General features: G+C 42.0%; 1 protein-coding gene across 1 annotated transcript in view; it reads left to right on the top strand.

Moving 5' to 3' along the window:
• Window positions 1–7,378: 7,378 nt before the first annotated feature.
• The window catches only part of OLFM4 (olfactomedin 4), a 46,292-nt gene continuing 43,526 nt past the window's right edge, over window positions 7,379–10,144 (top strand). The window contains exons 1-2 of the mRNA XM_015811067.1: window positions 7,379–7,509; window positions 9,720–9,779. Of these exons, the coding sequence (XP_015666553.1) occupies window positions 7,423–7,509; window positions 9,720–9,779 (147 nt within the window). The 5' untranslated portion in view covers window positions 7,379–7,422. The remainder of the gene's footprint in view (window positions 7,510–9,719; window positions 9,780–10,144) is intronic.

The following is a 10,144-nucleotide window of genomic DNA, read 5'->3' as shown; positions in this document are numbered from 1 at the left end:
TGTGTATATGAAGTCAACTAACTAACAGTGAGGACAATTAACTAGTGGAACAGCTTGCCTTCAGACGTTGTGGGTGCTCCATCACTGGAGGTTTTTAAAGAAGAGGTTGGACAGCCACTTGTCTCCAATAGTATAGGGTCTCCTACTTGAGCAGGGGGCTGGACTAGAAGACCTCCAAGGTCCCTTCCAGCTCTATTCTGATGGATTGGTTGACTTAGCCAATGTTTCTTCCCATATGGGTTAGTCTTTAGTTGCAGAGTCTTTCTTGGAACATGAGAAAACACACTTTTTCAGTGATTTTTTTTTTACCTTTTTACCTTTTAAAGTATTTATTGCAGTAAGCCTTACACAGGTGGAATTCCAGGCCAAGGAGACCTGCAGGTTCCAGTGATTTTCACAGCCTTTTAAAGTATTTATTGCTGTAGTGATTGAACGGCGTTGTCCTGTCTCATTTCAGCTACTGCGAAAGACGTTTGTTACAAAACGCAAATAAGAACACTCTGCCTACTTGATGAACTCGATAAACGACAATTAAAAAGGTGCGATTGCTCTTACCTTTGTTGCATTCCTTATTTTAGCCCTCTCAAATATAATTTGGGTGGAAAAAAAAGCAGCCATACCTTCCGGTGTAATAAATTAATGAATAACCTTTTTCTAAATATTCAGTTTAACTAGTAGCCGGAAACAAAAAAAGAACGTCTGAGCAAAAGACACTAAAAAACGGTCGTGTTGGAAACTTTGGTGACTTGTTAAAAACTGGACGAAGCCTGCCAACTTTTAAAAGTACGTGATGTTGAAAGACAGCTTGTAGGGAAATTACCTTGCCTGATCTCTTTGTTAATGGACCTTCCTTGACCAGGTTTTCTTTGAAACATGAAAATTACAGGTCAAGAGTAAGCAGGAATCTGTATAAATCTGTCCTGGGCAATAAGACATTTCATTTAATGCTTCTTTTTTTTCTATTAGGAACTGCTAGCTGAAAAGCTGGTAGGAGGTGTACCTGCCACCTTTTATTTATTTATTTATTTATTTATTTATTTATTTATTTATTTATTTATTTATTTATTTATTTATTTATTTATTTATTTATTTATTTATTTATTTATTTATTTATTTATTTATTTATTTATTTATTTATTTATATACCGCCCTATCTCCCTTATGGGACTCAGGGCGGTGAACAGGCGATAATAAAAACCACGATAAATATACACAAATTTTCTGTTCTAAAATCAAATTAAATAACAGGCCTGCTCTAAAAATACCCCCATACAAAACCCCCCACTAAAACATAATCAAACTACGCCAGGCCGGCCACACGGAGTAGATGCGCCTTCAGGGCTCGGCGAAAAAGGCGCAGGTCCGTAGTTGTACGTAGGTCAGGGGGGTAGGTCATTCCAGAGGGCAGGAGCTGCCACAGAGAAGGCTCTCCCCCTGGGGGTCGCCAGCCGGCATTGTCTGGCCGACGGCACCCTAAGGAGGGCCTCTCTGTGGGGGCAGACTGGTCGAAGGGAGGTGTTTGGTAGGAGGCGGTCTTGCAAGTACCTAGGTCCATTGCCATGGAGCGCTTTAAAGGTTGTTACTAACACCTTGAAGCGCACCCGGAAGGCCACAGGCAGCCAGTGCAGCTCGCGCAGGAGAGGTGTTACATGGGAGTATCTAGAGGCCCCCAGGATCCCCCGCGCGGCCGCATTCTGAACTAGCTGGAGCCTCCAGGTGCACCTCAAGGGGAGCACCGTGTAGAGAGCGTTGCAATAGCAACTTTTGTAGCAAGTGGCAGCTAGGAAGAATAAGATATTTGCTAGTAACAGTCCTAGGTTTTGATCCTGGTCCTTGCGGAAAGATTGCTGTTTGGTGTTTTGAAGTCTGGGAAAAAAATTGAGAGGAGGGTCTGAAAACGGGACAAGGACAAATGTCAGGGGAGACAGAAGGAAGTTTCCAGCCCTTTTTGAGGCTGTAAATTGGGAAAGGTTGTATGTTCCCATAATCAAAGTTTACTTCTCTCTCTCTCTTTGTTCTGGAGCATACAATGCTTCCTTGTTTTCAGAGGAAACAATCCGCTAAGGACACGACCTAATTAGCTTCAGAAAAAGAAGCACTTTGCATTCAGATCAGGTGGGGGAAAAATAATATGGAGGGACCCTCCCTATCGTGTCTGGTGGGAGACAAGAACTCAACTTTTCTTTGTCTTTGGGTCTTGACTGAAAACAACTCAAAGGCGTAAGTGTGTGTGTTGTACGATATCAGACGAGATCTGCTAAATACACAAGGTGAAATAAAAATGCCAGTACAGTGCAAAAGAAACATTGACTTAACAAAGTTTAAAATGTCTATCAAAATCAGCAAAAGACCGGTTTTGCTAGAAGCGAGGCCAGCCTTCGCGTAGGGTAGAGTTAAGGTCTTCCTATCCAGACTGTAACAAACGTGACAACTCCTATTGTTCGCACAAATGGAGTTGTGCACTCGAGCGTGCTCGCCTGCTGCTTGTGCAAGTTGAGTGCTCTCCTGCCACTTTGTTGGCCAGGTTCCTGTGCCATGGTTTGGGGGGTTTAGGGACCCCTGCCTTAGATGTCTCCATCTCAGCTTTAGCAGATGTAGACAGGCTGAGAGTTCCTCTTCTACTGATGAGTTGGGAAGAATAACTGAAAAGTGATTTAAGAAATGGTACATTCTTGTCTAGAAGTTGGACTCCAACCAAACCTTACCTGGAAATTCTGCAAGCAACACGGAAATGCAAGTCAACCAATGGAAATAATCTAATGACGTAGCTTCTTGTATCTTGTGTGGATCCTTATACCCTTGGATTGCAAGGAGATCCAATATGTCAATCCTAAAGAAACAGTCAACCCCGACTGTTCTTTGGAAGGACAGAGACTGAAGCTGAAGCTCAAATATTTTGGCCACCAAAGGAGGAGTCCTTGAAAAAGATGTTGGGTGAGATGGAAGGCAAAAGGAGAAAGGGATGGCAGAGGAGATGATGGTTAGTAGTGTCATCAAGGCAATGAATTTGGGCAAACTCTGGGAGAGAGTGGACGATGGGGGCCTGGCATACTATGTCCATGAGGTCATGAGCAGTTGGATACAACCAAGCAGAATAGAGCTGGAAGGGACCTTGGAGGTTTTCTAATCCAACCCCCTGTTCAAGCAAGTGACCTTAGACCACTTCAGACAAGTGGCTGTCCAGTCTCTTCTTGAAAACCTCCAGTGATGAAGCACCCACAGCTTCTGGAGGCAAGCTGTTCCACTGGATAATTGTCCTCACTCCTTAGTAGCACTGATGCCGTTATCTAGTTAGGGTCATGAAACGTCTGCAAGAAAACAAAGCAAGCTCAGAGAGCGCCAAGGACCCCACATTTCAACCCTGAGCTACAAAAATTCTTCTTCATTGTGCTCGCTGTACATTACAACATAGTGACTGGACAACAAAACCATTTGTGTTACTGGTTTAATTCAAATGCAGATTACTGGTTTGTCTCAAGGCGTTTTCCCTAGATTATTCTTGAAGGTGTACTTTCAGGAATTAAGTCTATTACAACTGAGTTGCCATAAAGAAACTGATAGATAGACTGTGGTTTCAACAGAAGCCACATGCATGTAGACCTAAGGTTCAAGTTCATACAATGGTTCCATTAGCTCAAGGACCACATTGCACACTAGCCAACATGGTGGGAAGTTCACAAAACCAAAAACTCAATATTTTAGGAGACTTTTTCAAGGTCTCAAGGAATGGAATAATGTCTGCCAGCCATAGATGCGACACCACAAAAGGCAAGGTTGTGAAAGGACACTGAAAATCAGCAGAATATAGATAAGAATGCTGGGTGTGGAAATCCTGAGCTGGGTGGGGTGGGTTTTGTGGTTTTTGTTGGTGTGTGTGCACATGGTGGCTTCCTTCTCTCCCCCAAGAATGTCCCAAGAACATACAAGATACTTGAGGTAAATCCCCCTTGTCTAAAATTGTGTAAATTTCCTTATGAGCTGAAAGGGGAAGTATTCTTGGTAAGCCCTACATTTGCAGTCCATTCCTTACAGAATGGGGTCTGAGATTGTGCAGTTCTTTCATTGGCTTTGCAACGCCATTTTGTCGCTTATTGTGGTGCAGCTTGAGTGCTAGAGAAGAGCAACAAAGATAATTAGGGGACTGGAGACTAAAACATATAAGGAACAGTTGCTGGAATTGAGTATGTCTAGTTTAATGAAGAGAAGGACGAGGGGGGACATGATAGCAGTGTTCCAATATCTGAGGGGCTGCCCCAAAGAAGAGGGAGTCAAGCTATTCTCCAAAGCAGGGCTTTTCAGCCTTTTCACCCATTGTACCACTTTTAGGATACGGCAATATCCGAGTACCACCAATCAAGTACCACTAGCAAGGTGTCAAAAACTTGATGACCCCCCCCAAAAGGAAAAAAGTGATGAAGTACAGGTAGTCCTCGACTTACAACAGTTTGCTTAGTGACTGTTCGAACTTACAATGGCACTGAAAAAAGTGCCCCCCAAGCCACAGCCGAGCGAGACACCTGCCTGCCCACCTGGCGGCGCTCTTACTCCTGTCCGAGGTTTTCATTGATGTGAGCATTTCTGTTGAGGATTGGCAGCGAGGGTGGGGTGGGGTGTTTGTGATTTTTATTCCCCCTGTCTGATAGGTGGTTGCAGCAATTTTGGTCACTTCACCTGACCCTGGAACACTGTGACCGTCATAAATATGAATCAGTTGCCACGCATCTGAATGTAAATCACAAGACCCTGGAGATGCTGCAACATTCCAGCTGATCGGCGCTTCTTTTGGGCTCAGCAGAAGCACCAGGATCAGTGCCGAGCTCCAGATGGAGCTAGAAGAAGTCCCAAAGAAGCGCCAATCAGCTGGAAAGCGGCACTGATCCTAGCGCTTCCGCTGAGCCCTGACAGCCCTGCAGCTCCAGCCATCTCTCACTCAGGCTTGTGCGGTGCTGCCACTGGTTCAGCTCATTCCCCTCCCCTGCTACCACTTTTCTAGGATGGCCGCGTACCACCTTCCAGGTGCCAATGTATCACAGGTGGTACCCGTACCACTGGTTGAAAAGCCCTGCTCCAAAGCACCCGAAGGCAGGACAAGAAGCAATGGATGGAAACTAACCAAGGAGAGAAGCAACCTAGAACTAAGGAGAAACTTCCTGACAGTCAGAACAATTAACCAGTGGAACAACCTGCCTCCAGAAGTTGGGAATGCTCCAACATTGGAAGTTTTTAAGAAGAGATTGGACAACCATTTGTCAGAAATGGTACAGGGTCTCTTCCTTGAGCAGGGGGTTGGAGTAGAAGACCTCCAAGGTCCCTTTCAACTCTTATTATTCTGTTATTCACGTAATGGCCTTTAGCATGCTGATCGGTGCATCCTAAACTACGATTCAAAAATATGCATTTCTCAAATGGTGATGTAAATTTGGACGGGCGAAGGACCAACAATTCTTGATCATCCCTCTGATTACATATTCTTCCTTGACTTGGCGCAGTCCGAATGGCAACCTTTCATTTGTCTGCTGATTAATGGGGCCCCATGAGAACTTTTTTCATTGTTCCTAAAGCTTAACTTTAATAAAGATGCCCATGTTTCACCATCGCGATCATAATTAGTTAATTCACACCGGAACCTCACCTTTCGGTTTAGAATTTGATTAGCAAACGTATTATTACTATTGCCACAATCTGATTTTTCACACAAGAGTAAGCTGCAGCAAATGCCCTTTTACGTAAAATTTGACTGATGTATTGTACTTTTTAATTAAAAAAAGATGACCCTGTACTACTCTTTTTTTTAAAAAAATGCTTTTTTTCTCTCTTGACTCTGAGACATGTGCACCAATTTAATCTGGTTTGGATGCACCGTAAATAATGCTTCCACAGGAAATATGGAGAGAAAAACCCATACTTCCTGCCATAATGATTTTTTGCACATTATGGACATAACTTCTGAAATAGAACAATCCATAAAAATATGAAATATCGGCAAAGGCCTAGCTATAATTCTGGAGATGGGCGAGAATAATAATATTAAAATGCAGCATTGCAATCTGGGAAGGATCTTTTTAATTTATTTACAGAATGAACGCCCAATCTAAATAAATAATGACAGAACAGAACAGAACGACAGAGTTGGACCACCCCCCTGCCCAAGCACGAAGACCCTAAATGGTAAACTATATCATGTCTGTTGTATCTGTATCTCTCTCTCTCATCTCTCTCTCTTAACCATCTCTTTCTTTCTTCTATCCATATCTAGGCCTATGTCTATATCTATATCTGTCTATCTATTTATCTATCATCTATCATCCATCTCTCTCTGTCTCTTCTGTCATCTATATTTTCTCTCTCTCTCTCATCTATCTATCTATCTGTCTATCTATCTATCTATCTATCTATCTATCTATCTATCTATCTATCTATATCTATCATCTATCTTCTCTTTCTGTTCTATCAACTATCTTCCATCTTCTATCTTCTATCTTCTTTTATCATCTCTCTCTCTCTCTCTCTCTCATCTATCTTCTCTTTCTGTTCTATCAACTATCTTCTGTCTTTTATCATCTCTCTCTCTCTATCATCTATTTTCTCTTTCTGTTCTATCAACTATCTTCTATCTTCTTTTATCATCTCTCTCTCTTCATCTATCTATCTATCTATCTATCTATCTATCTATCTATCTATCTATCTATCTATCTATCTATCTATCTATCTATCTACCTACCTACCTACCTACCTACCTACCTACCTACCTACCTACCTATCTATCTACCTCTATCATATATCTTCTCTTTCTGTTCTATCAAATATCTTCTATCTTCTTTTTATCCTCTCTCTCTATCTCATCTATCTTCTCTTTCTGTTCTATCTTCTATCATCTCTCTCCATCTCTCATCCATCGCTCCTCTCTCCCTCTCTCTCTATCATCTATCTTCTTTCTATCTTTTCTATCTTCTATCTTCTATCATCTCTCTCTTTCTCTCTCTCTCTCTCTCTCTCTCTGTGTGTCTCTGTGTCTCTGTGTCTCTGTCTCTGTCTCTCTCTCTCTCTCTCTCTCTCTCTCTCTCTCTCTCTCTCTCTCTCTCACACACACACACACATATTTCTACATTGCATAAAATGATGGAACTTCTATTTCCTGCATTTAGTTATCTTTTAGAAGCACTTTGCTGAAATTCTGACCACCATGACTGGCTTTGATTAGTAAGGAACATGGAACAAAGAACTCAAAGGTTTTTGTACAGTTTGTGGTGGGACGTGACTCAGTGGGCAGTGTTGTCACCCACCTGTATTGGCACCGCTCTGATTAGCAGTTGCGCAACTTCCTCCTTCTCATTTCCAGCTTCTGGCGGGGAAATACCCTGCCAGCCCTATAAACAGGCTTTCTCCTTTCGGCCTTCCTCACATCTGTCAAGAACCGACAAGATGAATTTTCTTGCAGCTGCTGGACTCCTGCTGCTGGTGCTGAATGCGATTGCAGCTAATACAACTCCAGCTGTGCCCAAGGAAGTGGTAAGGAAAGTTTGCAATTCACCTATTTTTGTAGCCCGGTGCGGGTGAGTTATAGTCTTAGAATGACACCCAGTTTAAGCCGAGGAAGATCATAGTGGGCTCTTAATTTTACAAAAGAGCAGGCGCTCTGATTTACTGGCTTATCATTCTGCAACCATAGACTGCAGAATAGAGAATAATACAATCCAAATGCTTCTTCTTTTTTTTTATAAACCCACCAGTGTGCCTTGTGCAGAATCCTAGAGACAGCCTCCCCGCAAGAGCTTTTAATCCATAAATCAATGCAGAGAAGGTGAGAGTGGGATCACTGGTGGAAAAATGTGTCTTTGTTTCAGTTACACACATTGATTGTTTTTAAAGTGAATATAGAGGCATGCCTCAAAGGTCCTCTTAGCCAGTTGACGAGAATCTTCCTAGGAATGGTGATGGCAGCCGGGATCATCAAAAACAGGAGATAAAATGTAACGCAGTACCTAAATGCTTGCTCAGTGTATTCAGGTGCAACCAAAGGAAGGATGAAAAGGACAACATAGCTGGCCTGCGATGTTGGACATTTTGGGAGTCTTTTCTAGAAGGATTTATATGAAATTTTGGAATGAGGAGCTGGAGAAGGGAGAAGCTTCTTTCTCTCCATAAGAATCATCTTTGCAGGAGGGTTTAAATTTTGGTTTTCATAGTCTCCTCTGTTTTAATACCCAGTCCATCCGTCAAGGTATCTTGGTAAATCAGTGATGATCTACATTTATTACATTTATTAGATGCAAAGGAGACACCATCAGATACTCTAAAACTGTAAACCAAGAGGTCAGAGAAGTTCATATCCATGGCAAACTTCTGGTTTTCAGAACTTCTTTAGATGGAGATGAGAAGATGGACACATTCTGCTTTCATCCTTCTAGGTTCTTGAACATCTCAAGATATTTTCTCAATAGTATTTTCATTGGCACCAGACTCAACTAAGGCCATGCATTTTTAAATTTCCCGCCAGGCATTTGAGGGACTATGGAATCTCTCAGCCATGTCACTACACCTATTTTTTCCCAGCAAGGTAGGAAAGAGGTCCTTACCAGATAGGAAAAAGTTCCTAAAAGGGCTTTTTCCATCCTTGAATTGCTCCTGAAAACCTCACATCCATGTTGCTTAATTACATCTTCTTCCTTCTTACTGGAAAGTGCAATTATAGAATCTGTTCTTAGAATTCCAGCATCTGAAATTGGAAACTAAGTTAGTTTCTGGATATTTGAATGGAAGAACACTTGAATTCCCAAGGCATTGGCCTCAAATTCTGCAAGGATGGGTCTCTGAGGTTCCAAAGGATGGAACTCAACTCAAAGATACGTCTTTGTTCATGTTTCTTCAGGAATCTGAACAAAGATATAGCTGCTTTAAAGAGCTGACCCATCCTTCACGCTGTATAAGCTGGAGAAGTGTGGGGTTCCCCACAAGAGGAAAGATTAGCATCTAAATATCTAAATTCTGGGATGAGGACAAGTTAGGACCAGAGATCTGTCTTCAAGGGAAACACCGTCCCTAGTTCCAATGCAAACATCACATATGAAATGGGAGAGATGGATCACCTTAGCTCTGCTCCAAAGGATATTAAAGAATGCATCGCATTAGCGTCTCTCTTTCTCTCTCTCCACGCAATCCTTCAGCAAACTCTCCGAGGAAAGGTAAAATCCTGTGCTTGCAGTCTTTTCTCCATCAGATCATTGAGTAGCCCAGCCCTTGTCAGCAGGAGCACATCATGTTTGCTTATCACTGTGTGAAGGTAGCGTTTTTATGCGTAGGATACACAGAGATAGCCAGTTTGGTGCGGAGCTTAAAGGCAGTGAGGTAGAAACTGAGAAACGATGAGTTTTAGTCTGCTGTTAGGCACAATGCCAACTGTGTAAGCTTGAGCAAGTCTTTGTCTCTGTCCCAGCCCTGGGCAGAAGAAAGTCACTTCCACAACACCTAGCCAAGAAAATTGCACGGATTTGACCGAGTCGTTGCCAGGAGTCAAAAAAGCAACACGAAGGTATATAAAAAAAGTAAAAACAAACAAACAACCTTCCCAGAGATAGATAGTGCATCACTCCTGGCTGTGTTTGAAATGCAGAAATTCAATACTCAGTGTTCCACACTGTGCTGGTCGTCAATTAAAAACAGATCAATAACAACACTTGTATCTATCTATCTATTTATCTGTCTATCTATCTGTCTTCTAGTATGCCACTACCGTGCTGTATCGGCCTCCCACATTTCGAGAGCCAAATGGTCCTGCAGAGGTAAAACGGTTTTAAGATTCTCTTTCTTTTAAAAATTACGGTTTTTGCAATGAAACTCAAATGAATGAATGAAATGAAACAAGTCAGGGTAGGGCAAAATAAGAAAGTTTATATCCCCCGCAAGACTTTGTCAGGATTGTGTCTATCTGTCTGCCTGCCTGCCTACTCTATCTATCTATCTATCTATCTATCTATCTATCTATCTATCTATCTATCTATCTATCTATCTATCTATCTATCTATCTATCTATCTATCTATCTATCTATCTATCTATCTATCTATCTATCTATCTATCTATCTATCTATCTATCTATCTATCTATCTATCTATCTACCTACCTACCTACCTACCTACCTACCTACCT

Source organism: Protobothrops mucrosquamatus, unplaced genomic scaffold (genome assembly GCF_001527695.2).
Source record: "Protobothrops mucrosquamatus isolate PMUCROS unplaced genomic scaffold, P.Mucros_1.0 scaffold28, whole genome shotgun sequence".
NCBI classification, from domain to species: Eukaryota; Metazoa; Chordata; class Lepidosauria; order Squamata; family Viperidae; genus Protobothrops; species Protobothrops mucrosquamatus.
The sequence above is the reverse complement of the archived record's forward strand: the minus strand, read 5'-3'. Positions and strand labels throughout refer to the sequence as shown.